Source organism: Antechinus flavipes, chromosome 3 (genome assembly GCF_016432865.1).
Source record: "Antechinus flavipes isolate AdamAnt ecotype Samford, QLD, Australia chromosome 3, AdamAnt_v2, whole genome shotgun sequence".
In the NCBI taxonomy this organism is placed as follows: Eukaryota; Metazoa; Chordata; class Mammalia; order Dasyuromorphia; family Dasyuridae; genus Antechinus; species Antechinus flavipes.
The window spans coordinates 412,834,300-412,852,660 of NC_067400.1; the positions used below are offsets into that span (position 1 = coordinate 412,834,300).

The 18,361-nt window shown below is 33.9% G+C and overlaps 1 protein-coding gene across 2 annotated transcripts in view; it reads right to left on the reverse strand.

Moving 5' to 3' along the window:
- Positions 1-18,361, reverse strand: part of AGPS (alkylglycerone phosphate synthase) — a 146,738-nt gene that overhangs the window by 105,730 nt on the left and 22,647 nt on the right. For both annotated transcript variants that reach the window (XM_051986137.1, XM_051986138.1), the window contains exons 2-3: positions 12,082-12,171; positions 5,417-5,507 (exon numbers count right to left, since the gene is read on the reverse strand). In XM_051986137.1, the coding sequence (XP_051842097.1) occupies positions 5,417-5,507; positions 12,082-12,171 (181 nt within the window). The remainder of the gene's footprint in view (positions 1-5,416; positions 5,508-12,081; positions 12,172-18,361) is intronic.

The window sequence follows — 18,361 nt, forward strand, 5'->3', positions numbered from 1 at the left end:
GACTGCTGCTAAGCACATACTCCAAGAAAACCAAGAATGGAAGGGTACATCAAAATATTCATAGTAGCACAGGACTTTTTGTGGTAGGGGTAAAAATGGAAAAATAAATCAGGTTCTCACTGTCAGGGAAATGAATAAACAAATCGTTTTATTTAAATAATATTATTATGCTGCCATTACGAATAACAAAATGGAAGAAAAGAATTCAGAGAAGCATGGGAAGTAAATGATCTAAATACAATCAGGAAAACAACATACACAATTATAAAACCACTTCTATCTTCAAAAACTATGACATTCCTAAGTTTCATCAAAACCCTTATTTTTCTATCTCTCCTTCAACTTTACCTCTTCATTCTAATTTCCAATGTCTCCAGCCACCAGTACTTGTAAAGCCATTGTCCCAGCTTTGACTTTAACTGATAAATGCTACAGCTTTTTCTCAATCCTTATTCTCCTCCACCTCTCAAAGCCTTTCACTCTGTTGATCACCTTCTTCTCTTTCTCTAGGTTTTCAGGGAATGTCTCTCTCCTGGTTCTCTTCCTACTATATGACTGCTCTTTTTCAGCTAGATTCTCAACAAGATCATATCTTCTAACCATGAATGTCCCACAGGGATCTATTCTCAGCATTCTTTTCTTCTTCTTTTATATTATTTACTTTGCTGATCTCATTAGGTCTCATAGATTCAATTAATATGGTGATGTTGATGATCCTCTGATCTACTTGTCCAGTCCAAATCTCTTTCCTAACTTCCAGTCTCACCTCACCAATGCCTATTTGATGTTCTGTAAACATCTCAACATGTCCAAAATTGAATTCCTTATCTTCGTGCTCCCACTCCCCAAACTCTCTATTATTATGTCCAGGATACCATCATCATCATCATCATGGTCACTAAGGTTCACAATCTCAATGTTACTCTTCACTCTTTCAAAATCTTCCCCCCATAATCTGTTGTGAAGGCTGATAGATTTTATCTTGATAGTATGAAAAGATATAAAAAAATTTCCTTTGTTTTCTTATGTACTTGATTTTGCACTGTAATTGATTTTATGGTGTATTGACTTTTATAAGTTTCCATATGCCAGAACTTAACCTCTCAAAATAAGGTCTCTTTCTCACTAGGAATTGGCTTAAAGATATCTTTGACAGAGGATGATGTTTTCATTCCAACAACTAGCTCCTGGGGCATCTACTTGCTAATCATTTTAAGTAGGGACCCTTGATTTGTTTTCCCCAAACAACCAGTTTAAGTATAGGTGGAAGTCCCAGCAAAAAGACAATTCTCTTGCCCTTGTTTCACCTTGGCAAATTAAGAGATTTGATTCCCTCTTTGGAAGAGATCAAAATGTAGGGTTTTAGTCTCCTAATCAAGATTACAAGAGGCAAATGAATCCCATAAAGCTGTTTAACAATTAGCATTCCTTAAATATCAGAGAAGGTGTGATCAGCCATATCTGAAAGTCACCCACTTTCCCAGCAGCAGTTAATGGGATGGCTTTCTAACTATCCCTTCTTTTCCAGCAGCTTCTTCTTGGGGTGTGAGGGGGGAGGTGTCTCTTGTCAATAAATAAATCCTTGCCCAAAGAAACAATTTCCCCATTATTGAATGTCACTACACCACAAAAACATGTAATCTCTCCTCCCTACAACTCTCCTCATTACAATCCATCTCCTACCCTGCTGTTAAATTGATTTTCCAAAAACAGATCTGACCATAGCAGCCCTTCCGTCATTCAATGAACTCCAATGGCTTCCCCATCACCTCCAAGACCAAATAAAAAAATCTTTAACTGACTTTCAAAGTCCTTTATAATCTGATTACTTTCACATCTTTCTAATCTTCTTACACCCTATGTCATATATTCTTCAATCTACTGATATTGGACTCCCTCCTGTCCCCTATGCCAGGAACCATCTCTAACTCCTGTTTCCTCTGCGTTCAGGCTAAAACCTCACCTTACAAGAGGCCCTGCCATTTCTCCTTAATTCTAGTGCCTCCCCTCTGTTGACTATTTCTAATTTGTCTCCTATACAATTGGTACCTAATTTTCACATTGTCTACCGTACAGAATTAAGTTTCTTGAGAGCAGAGACTATCTTTTGCCTTCTGTATTTTTGGTACAGTGTCAGGCACCAAAATTGATATTTAACAAATGTTTATTGTCTGAATGACTCTAATTTTCTTCCTTCTGAATCTTGACTCTATAGCCAATCTCAAATTATTCTAGAATCCCAAGCTACCTTGTTCTTCATACTTTGTCAACCCTGCCCAATTACTGCCACTATCTATCTGCTCCATTCCTGCTATTGTTAACAGAGTTGAAATGAAGCAACAGAGCTGAAACTTACAATTTTTTTTATCTGATTTCAATGGATCTTCACTGCAAGAAAGCAATGTTTTTACATCTTCATGATTCAACTCACTTATCAAAAAAGCTGTTCTAGATCTTCCCTCATCAAATCCCCCCCCCCCACAATTTTTGCATTACTCTTCCTTCAGCTTCTTATTTCATTGAGAAAATAAAAGCCATTCACCATGAAGTCTCTCTTCATCTCACAACTTCTTGACAACATCTCCTATATCAAACATTATTCTAGTCTCTGCTAATGAAGTAGCCTTTATCTTTGATAAGACTAATCTCTATACAAGGGTCCTTTTCCAGGACATAGTTCCAAGAATCATTTCTCTCTTAATCTTTCATAAATACTTATCTCTATTTCCTTCCTCACTCACAAACATGCCCATGTCTCTCCAACTTCCAAAAACAAACAAAAAAAACTTCATGAGATCCTACCATCCTTTCAAGTTATCACCTTATATTTCTACTCCCTCAATCAAACTCCTAGAAAAAGCTGTTTACTCTTATTGGTTCTTTCCTTCACTCTTCAACCCTTTGCAAATGAGAATCATCATTCAGTCACTAAGCCAATGAGCAAATACTTATTAAGTGCTTACTGTGTAATACAGACCATGCTAAAGCTAGGGATACCAAGAAATTTTAAAAGAAAAACAAAAAACAGTCCCTGACTTCAAGGAGCTCATATTCTCATGAGGAGAAAAAATATATAAGATATAGTGCAAATAAAAGATAAACGAAAAGGGGAGGCTAGCTTGTAGAGGAAAAAGGGACTGTAAGGCCCAAGAAAAGCTTCCTGTAAAAGGAAGATAAAAAAAAAAAAAAAAAAAAAAAAAAAACCCTCCAAGAAGCAGAGCAAGAGAGAAATGTGGTATAAGTGTAGGATTGCAGAAACAATAAGAAGGTTAAAGCTGCTAGTTCATCGAATAAAAGCTGAGAAATATTAAGGGAGAGAAGTTGTAAAGGGGTTTAAAAGTCAGCAAATTCTGCATTTGAATCTGCAGATAACAGGAAGATACTAGAGTTTATTAAGGAGAGGATGGAGTGGGGGCAAAAGGGAAAGAGCTATGACATGGTCAGACCAGGGCTTTAGGAAAATCACTTTGGAAGCTTGCTTCTTTCAATATTGACAATAATATCTTAATTACTATATCACATTATCTTTTCTCACTCATTCCAAAGTATTGGATGCTGCCAACATTCTCTTCCTTCTGGATATTATCTCTTTTCTTGGTTTTCATGACACTGCTTTCTTGGTTTCTCAACCTGTCAGGCTCTCCTTCGACTCCTTCAGTACAATATCATCCATATTCTGCCACTTTAATGATAAGTATACTACAAGACTTTATTCTGGGCCCTCTTCTCTATCTACCCCCTTTCTCTTGGTGGCATCATCAGCTCTAAATGGTTTTAACTGTTATCTCCAGACAAATGACTCCTACTTCCTGAGCTCCAGTCCCACATCATGAACTGCTTACTGAAAGTTTTGAATATATATCTTAAACTCAACAAGTTTAAAACAGAAATCATTATCTATCCTTCAGAATCCATCCCTCTTCCAAACTTCCCCGATACTCTCCTCATAGTATTTAAAAACTCAAAAGCTCAAGCAACTATCTCACCTCTATCCAGTTTGCCAAATCGTGTTTCTATCTCTACAATATCTCCTGAATCCATTACTTCTTTATCTAAATTTAAGCTCTTATCACCTCTTGCCAGAACAAAAGGCAAACCTCCCAATAGGCTATCTTACCTCAAATCTTTTCTCACTCCAAACTATCCCAAATATAGATACCAAAGTAACATCAATCTCCTTACTGAATAAACTCCAGTGGTTTCCTATTGCCTCTAAGATTAAATTTAAGCTTTGTCTAGCTTGTAAAATTTGGCCAACCTGGTCTTAAACTACTTTAGTAGCCTGATTATATATTGTAATCCCAATCCCAAAATCCCTAGTCTAACAAAATTAGTTTCTCTACTCCTCAAACAGTCCCATTTTATCTCCCATCTTAAGCCTTTGAAGAGGCCATTCTCTCTGCCTCCACTTTAAAGAATGCATTACTTCCTCCAGACTCAATTCAAGCATCATCTTCTGTATTCAGATTTTCCTGATTCCCCTCCAACAACTGCTAGTACTTTTATTTCTTAAACTACCTTGTATTTATTTTATACTTATTCTCTATATGTATATATCCCGTTCATTGTTTTCTTCAACAAAATATAATCTCCTTAAAAAGAAAGACTGTCTGTTTTTTGGCTGTTTTCCTAGGATCGTACATAATAGAAGCAATAGCAGCACCAGGAGTGGTAGGAGGAGAAGCAGAAGTCATAGTAGCTACCTTTTACATATAACTTTATATATATCATTAATTTATATAATCTGAACATAGTAGGTGCTTATATAAATTTTGATTGACTAATTTTTTTACTTTCTTTGGAATCATTCATTATTCTGGGATTGGGAAGAGAAAATACATTCAAAAAGAGTAAGGGAATAGAAAAGGTGGTAGGAGGAAAAACTGGTCAGAGAGCTTCAGAGTTCAGGGTTCTCGCAATATCAAATTGTAATTATACCTAAAGCACTGGTAGTTAGTTATAGTAGAATGGATGGTGGCCACAAAATGAACTCTTAAAGTAAAAGAGAATGCTATATTTAATGCTAATCATTTCAAATTAGCCTAGATTATGGTCTACCCAATAGATTATAATCTAGCAAGAAGATATAGTAGAAAGAACCCTGGACTAGAATTCCAAACATCTGAAGTTTCCCTCCCAGCTCCACCACTTACTAGCTAGCTGTGTGTTACTCAGTCCCTCTAGGACTCAGCCTCCTCATCTGAAAAACGAAGGAGCTGGATTAGATCATCTCTAAATTACCTTCCAGCTATAACCTTCTATGATTCTACAGTTAGCCTAACATAACCAACATATTCTTAATGGATTTAAAAAAAAAAATACTAAAACTATTAAAATAACCATGAAATTTCTTTTAAAAGATAGTGAATGAAGTTAGATTTTTTTTAAAAATCATACTCACTGATTATTTACTTACTTTAGAGGTAGTTCTCTGGTCCAAATTTAATCCAAGGATATTTTGTAACCATTCTCTAAATGTTGGCAAAACCAGGCCACTAAGAGGGTACCTGAAAAAAAGGAGAAGTAAAATTGCATTCTTAACATCTTTTAGAAAGATTTTAACATACTTCAATAAAATAGCTTCATTTAAAAACAAAAACAGAGTGCCAAATAAATAGGATGTGAAAAATCAACATTACTGGAACCTGTGTTTTTTATGAACTCTCTACCAATGAAGAGCAGCAATATTTCTGAAACTTACAAGTTTAGAGAGTTTCCTGAGGCACTAAGAGACTAGATTATGATTTGCCTAGTTTACAATCAGAATATAAAAATGTTAGAATGTAAAGCCATGTATTCTTGACACCACTATGCCATGCATCCTTGTTCTAAGACTAATTAGAAAAATACATAAATATCTAAATTGAGAAAGAAGAGAACTTTTTCAGTTGAAGTGGAAGGGAAGAGGGTCTTGAAATTTTAGACCTAGAAAAAAAAAAGAATGATTTCAATAACCAAAGATCAGAAAAAAGTACCTTTCAAGAATGCTTGAATGGAAGAAAAAATAAGAATGCCAAATGGAAATAGGCCATCAACTCATAGTCAAATTTGGTTGGAAACAGAGTATATGAAGAGAGTAGGAAATAGTATTACAAAAGTATAATGAATAATTGTGAAAACATTAAATGATACACTGATTTAATAGAAGTAATAAAAAATTTAAGGCTCCTGATAAAGCATCCATTAATCAGAAAGCTCATTTTGACAGAAGAGTGAAGGGCAAATTGAAGAACTAAGAACACTTAAGGCAAGAAGAGACACTGGGTAGTTAATTTCCCAGACATTATTAAGGACTGAACTAGGGAGGATATAGTGAGATTGGGGAAGAGAGAAGGAACTTGTTATAAAGGGAGAATTGACAAGGCTCTACGGTAGTCTGGTGACTTTAACTTCAGGACTGGTGTCAGGAAAATCTGGACCCAAATCCTGCCTCAAATGCTTACTAGCTGTGTGACCATGGGGCAAGTTAGTCAACCTCTCGGTCTCAATTTTCTCTTCTATAAAAGAAGGGACTGGATTCAGTGGCTATGGTCAGTCCTAGCTTTATTCTTATGTGAAAGAAGGAGAGGAATAGTAAAAGAAGACTCCAAGATTTAAAAGCTAAGTAATGGGAAAAGTTGTGATACCATCAAACTAGAGAGAAAAGCAAGATTTTGTCCTTAACAAACACTGAGTCTGAAGTACTGAAATATCCAGGCAGAGACATTCAGCAAGCAGATGAAAATATGGGACTGAAACTTAAGGGAAAGAATAGGAACTACATAAATAGAATTAATAAATGATCTGCAAATAGATAATAACTGAAGCTATGAGAATGGATAGAAGTTAACAAGAGATTAAGGAGAAAACAGGGTTAGAGAGACAGGGAGCAGGAGGAGAGAGATTCTAAGTTTTTTCACTTCAAAGGGTACAAAGGAAGTAAAAGAGTTGCTATATAAAGGGTAAGCTTCAAGTATCTAGAAAATTCACTTATATTTACTTACTCAATAAATTATTATTTATTAAATGTTTACTATATATTGGACACTGTGTTAAATACTGAGGCATACAAATAAGAAGTTTACATTCCAATGGGAGAAGACAACACATAAAGGAGAGGGAGTAGGGGAAAAGATGGCAATGATTGGTGTGGTCTAGCAAGTTCTGTGGTAGCTAAGACCAAAATAGGTCTATTAAACCCCAGAATTGTTCCAGGGGTGAAGTCTAATTTTCTAGTAGAGAAAGACAAGATGCTATGGCTCAAATGTAGACAATATGGCTGAAAATATCCGTGAAGTGCTGTGCAGGCCTGAAACCAATCAAGTTAAAGGCAAAGAAAATAATAATAATAATAGTTTATACTTGCATAATAAAATATTATGATGTATTACAATGTGTTATTGTGTTATATATTATGTTATACTATTATATTTCATTATATAAACTATACCATATATAATGATTAAAATATAAAATATATAAAGCTTAAAAGTACTTTGTGTGCACACACATATATGTATGTGTATATATACATAGAGAGACACACACACACACACACGTTATGTCAAGTGAACCATTCCATAGACCCTTCCGCAATGCAATTTTTACATAATGCAAATTTACCCCTGGATGTGGGAAAGAGAGGGAAACAGATATAAAGAGGACAACACATAGTTCAAGAACAGGTAGCAGAAACAGAGAAGCAAAAGCAGACATATGGAAGACAGAGATGTGGAGACAGATGCATGGGCTGAGTGCCTCTCTCAGTGCCACAGGCCTCAAGCCAAACCTCCATCTGCCAGCAGTGGTGGTAGTTTTTCCACTTCATCTATTCTTCTACTTTCACTTGGAGGGTTTTTTTTTTTTAGGTTGTAGGGTTTTTTGGGTTTTTTTGGGGAGGTGAGGGAGGAAGATGGGGTTCAGAAGCCATAGAAGCAAAGGAGCAGGAATAGGGAGAAAAAGTACACTTCTGCATAGTAAACAACATATTATGTATGTGGGGGCGGGGGAGGTGTTTACAATGTGGATTTCTTTCAAAGCTATTTATATGAAATTGAATTTGCATAACATGAATCTACATAAAGCAAAAATTCTGTGTACACATATAGAAAAAAATAATTTGACATAATCTTCACGAAGAATCCTGGAAGATAAACACTATTATTATTCCCATTTTACAAATAAGGAAACTGAGATAGACAGAGATTAAGTGATTTACCCAGAGTAGCATAGTTAATAGGTATTTGAGCTAAAATTTGAATTCCGGTCAATCCTGCCTCCAAGCCCACTACAGCACCGAGCTGTCTTTCAAAGTACAGAAGTGTTCCAGGGCTAGAATCTGGAAGGGAAGAAAGAGGTGCTATTTAAAATGGAGCTTTCCATGTACTATTTAAAACTGCCAGGACAATTTTGATTATCCTAATGAGTGATCTAGAATAGAGGTTTTCCTAACCAGTAGATCATGCCCCAACAGAAGATCACAAAGATTTCCACAGTCAGTCCGTAAGTCAGTTTTTCACATCATGTCTTCATCTTTATCTGTGAGGTAAGCAAAGATTTAACACCTAACAAATTAATACTCTTAGTAACCAGTAAACACAAGACATATACCTTCATCAGAAATAACAAGAATTAAGGAAAACCAAAGGTTAGTTCTTGCCACTCCTTGAACTAACACAGATTCCTGCTGTTGATCATATATGAAATTTCCTCTTTTGGACATTACAAAGGACATACCCATAATTTCCTGCCAGCTGTACTTCTTGATATTGGATTCTACCATCTTAGACTCTAAGGAAACATCTTCCCCACTAACTTCATCATCCTGTGAGACTGGAGGATGGTACAAACTCCTCCCAAAGCCTCCATTTTAAAGAAATTTAACAGATTAGGCATTTCTCACTAAGTTCACTTCTTGGAGTAGACTCCATTAATGCCTTATTCCAAGAAAGTATCTTCTCTCCCTGCCTTTACTCTCCCCACTTTTAAGCTTTCTTTGTGTTCTGTCTTTCTCCATTAGATCATAAGATCCTTGAGGGAAGGGACTCCTCAATTTTTTTACTTATTTCTGTTTCCAACACTTAGTTTAGTGCTTGGCATTTAACAGAACTTCATAAATAAATGCAGACATTAAATGAGTGACTAACATTCTCCTTGATAGAAGTGATTATCTTTTGCAAGCACCTTGCTTTATGCATTACTTAAGATTAACAAGAGAATTGTTGAATAAAATTATCCAAATGTTATTTAACCTTAACATATTGATGAGAAATGCCTAATGAGAGACAAAAGTCTTTGAAGCTGCAGTTTGCTCTACTTAGTTAAATGTTTTATTTGTAAAACAAATAATTAAATCAAGGGATGTGGCATTGTTCTATATGTCAAACTATGCAAGTGGAGACATGTTCCATTATAGAAATAGTCTATAAAAATATTAGTAAGATGAATAAAAATGGAGGTAGGCCAATCATATAGCAATTAGAGTTAACAGAAACAGCTGAGATTGGAGACAATAAGACCTGAATTCAAATTTGGTATCAGAAACAATAGCAGTATGAAGTCCTAAACTTGTCCGAGTTTCCTCAACTATAAAATGAGAATAACTGTACCAACCTCTCATTGCTATTCTGATTATTAAATGAGATATTATTATAGTATTTAGCACTTTGCCTGGCATATATCAGAAGCTTATTGAATGTGTGAGAAGAGAAAGAGAAAATATACAAGGGCTATAGCCACAAAAAATTAAAAGAACTAAAGGAAGAACTTCAGCATGTTGAATCAGTCCTAGAGATGACTTATGTAAATACATATACAAAAATTATATAGGATAAGGAAACACAGGTAAGTTGGATCTACATCTAAGTTGGATCTACACCAATACAGAGTTGATGAAATCATACGAGCTATTTAGCTACACAAATGTTAAATTTCACCCAGTCACACATATTTCATTGGTCCCTAAGACATTACTATAATACTATAGATAGATGTTGAGGCAGCAAGGTGGTGTACTGGATAGAGTGCTGATCCTGGAGTTGTAATGTCGGAGAAACTGAGACAAGATAGAGATTAGAGAGTATTTAATAATTTATTTAAAAGGGAGAGAGATACTGAGACCAAATGGATCCATGGTATGCTCCCAGGGCTGAATGAGACTATCTTCTCCAAGAACCCAGCAAACAATGTGAGTTCTCAATGGCGAATATAAACGTGGCTCAGACTTGGGATAGAGCGAGGCAGTGGCGGAGTCAGGGTGCTGAGAGAGGGGAGGCATGGAGGATATCTGATGAATGGGATTACAGAATGGGAGAGGCACTGGACATTCTGATGATGCCTAAAATAGAAGGTCTTTCTCCTTATCTGGATCATCATGATTAGGAAGGAGAGGTGGTTGAGCAGAAAAATTAGGGAAACCGAGACAGGACTGGGTCAGGACAATTAGGGAAACTGAGTCAGGACAATAAAAGAGAACTGTAGTATAACAGTAAAGAAGATTCCTCTTCTTCCATTCAAATCTGCCTTCAGACACTTATTAGCTACTTGGGCAAGTCACTAAACCTTGTTTGCCTCAGTTTCTCCACCTATCAAAAGTGAATATATGTTTATGCTTCATAAATACATACAGTGGGAAATATATTTTTATTGCCTAACCTTATAGAGTTTATACCCTGTCAATATAATTATCCCCCTGAGTACTTTTCCATCATGTTTCTAAGATGCCTCATTTACAACAAAGTTTTCCAGTTACCTCATGACATTTTTTTCAACTTCTACTATTTTTCACATTAGCATATATGTATTTTAGCTGTGCTGGATCTTTTTCCCCCTGTAACTTCTGGCTATATGTCACTTTGGGGTAGATCAATTTTTCTATAAGCATGCATCAGATTTTTCCTGATTATGGAATGTCAATTTTTATTATTGTTGTTGTTGAAAAATTACTCTTGAGTTTTAGTGTCTCATTAAGTTACAATAAAATACAATCATATGGAATTTTTCACAAAAAAATGTGTACACCTTATTTTGGAGGCAAGAGTAACACCAGTACTCTCTTAGTTTCATGTTTATAGTCAGGACTAATGAGGGATCCACAAGTCTTACAACAGTCAATGAAAGGAATTTTACTTTGCCTTTACACAAAGCAAAATTACTACAAGAATGAACTCAGCTGCTCTGGATGAAGTCTCCCCATCTCCATATGGAAACCCAGAAAATCAACAGGTCAAATGATAATTCAAGTCAAGGCCCCCAAATACCACATAGATGAAATTTTTTTATGCCCTTACATGACTAGAAAATTGTGTCAAAGGAAGAAGAGAACAATCAGATCCCAAGATCAACTTTGCTCTCTTTTAGGGAAACTAATTCCTGTTACTTTAGAAACCTTTGAAAACCAAATGTTATGAATTAGCCTATGGATAAATCTTCAGACTTATCTTGCTTCATAATTTTCCAGTAAAATATAAGCTCTTTGAGAGCTTTTTTCATTTTTGTCTTTGTATCTGTAGTGTCTAATACTGCCTTGTACATTGTAAATAGTTAATAAACCTTTTTGAAATTGAATAATTATTGATCAAAGATGGACAGAAGCAGCTACACCCAGAGAAAGAACACTGGGAAATGCATATAAACTGCTTGCATTTTTGTTTTTCTTCCCAGGTTATTTATACCTTCTGAATTCAATTCTCCCTGTGCAACAAGAAAACTGGTTGGTTCTGCACACACATATATTGTATCTAGGATATACTGCAACCCATTCAACATGTAAAGGACTCTTGCCATCTGGGGGAAGGGGTGGAGGGAGGGAGGGAGGGGAAAAACCGGAACAGAAGTGAATGCAAGGGATAATGCTGTAAAAAATTACCCTGGCATGCGTTCTATCAATAAAAAGCTATTTAAAAATTTAAAATAAATAAATAAATAGATAGATAGATAGATAGATAGATAAATAAATAAATGAATGAATAAATAAATAAATGAATAAAGCCTAAAAAAAAAAAGAAAATGAATAATTATTGCCTTTCAAAATATATATAAATATCATTTAGGCTACCAACATTTATAATATCCAATATACTCTTTTAAAAAAATGGATCTTACCTTTTCCCAGTCAATTCAATTTGGCCCTTCTTATTAATGATGAACTTGGAATCATTATATCCCCATCCATTCCACTTCATCAGTTCTTGCCTAAATGAAAAAGGAAAATATGTAAATGAAATCTCAGTTAAATAGCCCCAATGAGAACAAAAGTTACAATATTTTTCATAAATATATAAAAAGAGGAGTCTTTATAATCTCAGTTACTAAGAAAAAGATTAGTTCAGTGGAAAGATCTATGTGAACTGATTAAATTGAAGTGAGCAGAACCAGAATATTATACACGGTTACAACAATATAGCAACAATGATCGTCTGTAAAAGTCAACTACCCTGATCAAGACAATGATTCAAGACAGTTCCAAAAAACCCATAGTGAAAAATGCTATCTATTCCCAGAAAGAGAATGGATAAACTCTGTACTTGAGTTTGAAGCAAATTATTTTTTGCTTTTTTTTTCCTTGGGGCTTTTTTTGTATGTGCTTTCTTTTGCAATATGGCTAATATGGAAATATGATTTGTCTGACTTCACTATGTATAAATTAATTTGTATGACTTCACATGGATAATCAAACTGCTTGTCTTTTCAAAGAGTAAAGGAGAGGTGGAAGGAAGAGAATATGGAACTTACAATTTTTTAAAAATAAATGTTAATGTTTTTACATGTTACTGGATAATACTTAATAACAAACTATTTTTAAAACTGTTAGTTTAGATAAAATGAAATGTATATAGAAAATGTCTTATTAGGAGTATTTATAAATTATTTTATCCTTCATAATTTATTTCAAATTGAGATTAAGAATGACTATATTCTTTTCTTATTGATCCTATTTAGAAGTAATTGGTTTTGTCATGTAACTGCTTAAGTCATGTTTCTTTGTCTCTGCATTCAATTCAGAGTACAGGTGACCTATAATGGAGTAAGATTTAAAATCTACTACTTTTGCCTCAAGGAATTTAAATGACCTTAGAGAATATGTTCAAATATAAATGAAATTATTTTTATGCCCCTAATCTATTCTTCAAGGATGTCTGCTTTGTTGTCCAAAAGTCTAGGTCATTATTTCATATCTGGAGTCAAAGAGCACTTTCTAGTAGTCCCCATTACCAAACTTCTAACCAATCATCTTTTTTGCTATATATCATCTTTGTTAGCAATTATCTCTGTAAACAAATTGCTCAATTCCATGATGTCACCTTCCCTGGTGTTTTTTTTTTTTTTTTTTTTTTTTTTTTTTTTTTTTTATGTTCCATATTGACCAAACTCTATAAACAAGGAATTGTTCTCATAATCAAGGTCATGGCAATAATGGAGGCAAGCCATTTACCTACTTATTGACATATAGCCTGCCCCTGCTAATAAATTTTATCTTGCTTAGAGATCTGCCTCATTTTATCCTTTTGTTAAAATTCAGTCATAACAATATATACTGAATGGCACTCTGACCTGATTATAGGATTCATAGCTAAAAGGAGATTTTTAGAGACTATCTAGTCCAAGGACAGGTAAACTATAGCACTAAGTCCAAATCCAGCATTATTTGTTTTCACTGGCCTTGATCTTGTCTAACTGCTTCCTTTTACTGATAAAGAACTTGAAGCCTAGGACGATAAACTAATGTGTCCAAGATCCCAAAACTCAATATGTACTCAAATGATGGAATAATATTAATATTCTATTTAAAAGGCACAGCAATTTACACTGAGTACTAAAAATCTTCTTCAAATTCTCTTTATTCAATTATTCAAAAAGTATTTTTAAGTGCCTGATATATCTGACTCTCTAAGCTAGGCCCCTTCGAAAACAAAGACAAAAATAAATGTTCTTGCATCTTTTGAAAACTTATAACCCAAATGAAAGCTAGCAGGTATATATATAGGCATAAAAAATAGATATTCTGATAATTTTAATGAAAAGCACCACATGTTGAGAGTAGGAGATAGGAAATCAGGAAAAGTTTCATGCAGAAAGATGTTTGAAATGAACCTTAAATTAAACTGGAGATCACAAGAGAGATTCTAAGAGGGGTGAAAAGAAAACATTTTAGGTATTGGGGACAGCAAGTGCAAAGGTATGTAATGCTACATCTCAAAAACAGCTTCAGCCAGCATGCACAGGACTTTACTTAACAATTAAGAATTTATATTTTGTCTAGAGAGGCAGCAAGGTGGAACAGCAGAGAGAGTATTGAGTCTGGAATCAGGAAGGCTTTCTACTGTGTGACCCCGAGCAAGTCACTTAATCTTTTTTGCCTCAGTTCTTTCCCCTGTAAAATGAACTGGATGAGAAAATGACAAACTCTCCAGCATTTTTTGCCAAGAAAACCCCAAATGGAGTCACTAAAAGTCAAATATGATAAAACAACTAAACAGCAATTTGATTTAGAAGTACTAGGGAGGTACTAGAGTTTATTGAATTGAGGAAGAACAGTCATATTTAAATTTTGGTAGCTCTGAAGGGTGAGGGTCAAGGAAAAGAGAAAGAAAATATGAAGATACTGGGGAGATAAAAAGAAGAGTACACTGTTATCCCTGGTTCTCATTAAATACAAAAGTTTAGCAGCAGCAGGGTGGTTACTAAGTGAAGAATTTGTTGGCCATAGAAACCCATGAAATCAAAAAGAAAAACAATAACCAACAATTTGTTTTATTAGTGACTACCAGACATATCAAGTGGAGTAAGGGAAAGGAAGTATACATTTAAATCAAAAACCAAGGCCAAATTCTTAGGATTTCTGATGTTTTTTCTTTTTAATACATACCATAAAAGTTTCAGTTAAATGAAATGTAAAAGAATACAGTCTTCAGTACACATTAGAAAGATTCTTTTAGTACCAAAAAGCAATATAGTAATTACCATGTTTTTATAAAAAAGGGAAATATCCTATAGATAGAAGGGCCTTAAGAATCATCTGACCCAACTTTTTCTTTTTAAAAAATTTTATGTGTATTTTGCTGTTACATTATCTTAATTTCCAAATATATCCATCCCTTCTCTTACTGCTAGCAAAGCATCCTTTGTAGAGGAAAAAAAAAGTAGCTCAGCAAAATCAACAATCACTTTTTGACTAAGTTTGACAGTATAGGATTTGTATCCCAAAGGGATTACAAAAGAAGGTAAAGGACCCACAAGTACAAAAATGTTTGTTGCTGCTCTTTCTGTGGTGGCAAGGAACTGGAATGCCTACCCATTAGTTGGGGAATGGCTAAATAAAGTATGACATATGAATGAAATAGAATATTATTTTTAAGAAATGATGAACAGGCTGAAAAAACTAGGAAAAACTTAAATGAACTGATGCTATGAAGTGAGCAGAAGAAGAACATTATATCCAATAACAGCAAAATTGTGTGATGATCAACTATGATAGACTTAAGTCTTCTTAGCAATATAGTGATTCAAGACAATTCCAATAGACTTGGTTTAGAAAATACTATCCACTTCCAGAGAACTATAAAGACTGAATACAGATCAAAGCATATGGTTTTCACTTTTTGTGTCTGTTTGCTTTTTTCCTTATAGTGTTTCCCTTTCTGATTTTTCTTTTATAACATGACTAATATGGAAATATGTTTAAAATGATTGTACATATATAAGCTATATCAGATTTCTTGTCTTGGGAAGGGAGGAGGAAAGAGAAAAAGAGAGAAAAAGAATTGGGAACTCAAAACCTCATAAAAATTAATGTTGAAAACTGTTTTTATATGTAATTGGAAAATAAAATATTATTGAAATTACAAATAGAAAAGTTTGACAGTATATGAATTATAATCTCCTCTTGCACCCTTTAGGTAAAAAAATAGGGAAGTATATATTCTTATCTCTATTCAGGAGTTAAGGCTGATCACTATTATTATACATTATTCAAGTTTTTTTTTCTAAACTTAATTTTTGCATTACAACTATTATGTTTTCCTGGTTCTGCTTATTTCCCTCTGCATTAATTTAAATAGTCTTCCCATACTCCCTGAATTCTTAAATGAATCTGTTCTTACAGTAATATTTCTATACATTTGTATACTACAATTTGCCTACCACTTCCCAATGCTTCTCTTTGCTACCATGGAAGAAAAAAAAAAGTATTGTAATAGATATATTTGTATCTCTGTAGAGTATATGTCTAACAGTCTAATCTCTAGGTCAATGATACATATTTTAGTCATTTAAAAAAAAATAATAATTCCCTACTTGCTTTGGAAATTTCAACCATTTCATTTTCCCAATGAGGAAACTGAGGCCCAGGGGCTGATTTGTCGAATGTCACGTTGTTAAATGGTAGTGAGGGTAAGTCTCCCAGCCAATTATACAATGTCCTTTCTTTTAACACCAGGCTGCTAATCTAAAGGGAATCTGATTCTAGTATGTCCAATTAAAACCCTCAATTAAATCATAATACCTCCTTTAAAAAAAAAAAAATTAAAATGATTCAGAGCACTTTAATATCTTTTCTTCTCATTTGATCTTCTATACTTGACTTTCAGAAGAAAATGTCAAAGAGGAAAACAAGCTAGTTAAACATAGTAGATCAGAAAATAGACCAAATAATACTTATACAACTTCTGTTGATTTTTGTCCTTCGTTCTTGAAGAGGACTATGACATCAGGAGGTGATGCTATGACATACAGGTAAACTGGATTTGAGGGAGGGACAACTGTACAAAGTCACCTCTCTCACTTTCCCCTCCAGGACCATCTGGGTTCAGTGATAAGGTATAGATCAAAGCAACACAGCCATGCCTGTTTTCAAATGATACCATCTATGTTACTACACTTTGAAAATGCAAGGTATATTGAAAATGCAACAAAAGAAAATGGTTTCAATAAATGGCAATACATGGACACAAGGTGGCAGTATTCTCCCACCATAATATAATACCAATTATAGTCTTCATTTCTTTATCCAATGGTAAAACAATTCATTATTTAAAAGTTTAGCAGAGGTTACTGTGTTAAGAACACATGATATTCATGTCTTTTCCCCTCAATGTTTCCTTATTATCATAATGGCTCTGTTAATTGGTTTATCCATAGAATATTTCTCACACTATTTATACTTCCTAGTTACTTTGTTGGTCTCTGGATATGTTTTGCCACAAATTAAGAGATATTTTAATCTAGCATCAATAGTTCCAAAGAATAAAGTGCTAGATAGTTCACTAGTTGTTAGGAAGAACTATATATATATATATATATATATATATATTAATAGTTTCCAGTTATGTTCAATTCTTCATGACTCCTTTCAGGGTTTTCTTGGCAAAAATACTGGTATAGTTTGTCATTTACTTTTCCAGCTCATTTTACAAATGAGGAGACTGAGGTAAACAGGATTAAGTGATTTGCCCAGGTTCACACAGTTATGCCTAAAGCCAAATTTGAACTCAGATCTTCCTGTCTGGAAGGCCAACACTCTATCCATTATGCCATCTAGCTATTCCACATAAATGTAAGTAATAATTATTATTAATGAATTTAGTTACTTTTACTAAGTCAAAAGGGGAAAAAAGATTGAAAAAATTTCACCTTTATGTCATGTTAAACTGAAATAAATCTAGTATGTTGAGTAAATAATGATTATTTTAATTAAGAAATTAAGATTAATTTTAAATATATAATAAAATTGGAGAAATTAAATGAAGATTTTTAAAAAGTCCATCTAGGACTTGGCTCTTTTCAACAAGGAGGTGATTCAGGCCAGTACCAATAGACTTGTGATGTAGAGAGCCATCTGCATCCATAGAAAGAGGACTATGGTGGTTGAATGTGGATCACAAGATAGTATTTTCACTTTTTTTTTTCTTGTTTTATTGTTTGCTTTTTTTTCTTTCTCATTTTTCTCCCCCATTTTGATCTGTTTTCTCTTATGCAGCATGATAAATGTGAAAATGTTTAGAAGAATTGCTTATGTTTTAATCTATATTGGATTACTTGCTGTCTAGGGGAAAAAAGGGGGAGGAAGGGAAGGAGAAAAATTTGGAATACAAGGTGTTGTAAGGGTGAATGTTGAAAACTATCTTTGCATATATTTTGAAAATAAAAAAAACTATTATGTAAAAAAAAAAAAAGAATCCATTGCATCAAAAAAGAGGAAAAATTAATTATATTGTCACAGCTATTCAAAATCAAATTTTTAAAAATAGTCTGACTAATGAGAATTTCCAGTAATTTCAAATTCAAAACAAAGTCATTTCAATTTGTATTTCTTCAGCTCTAATAAATGCTTAATAATTTTTCATAAATGAACAGTAACACTAAAAATTACATGTGAATATTCTTG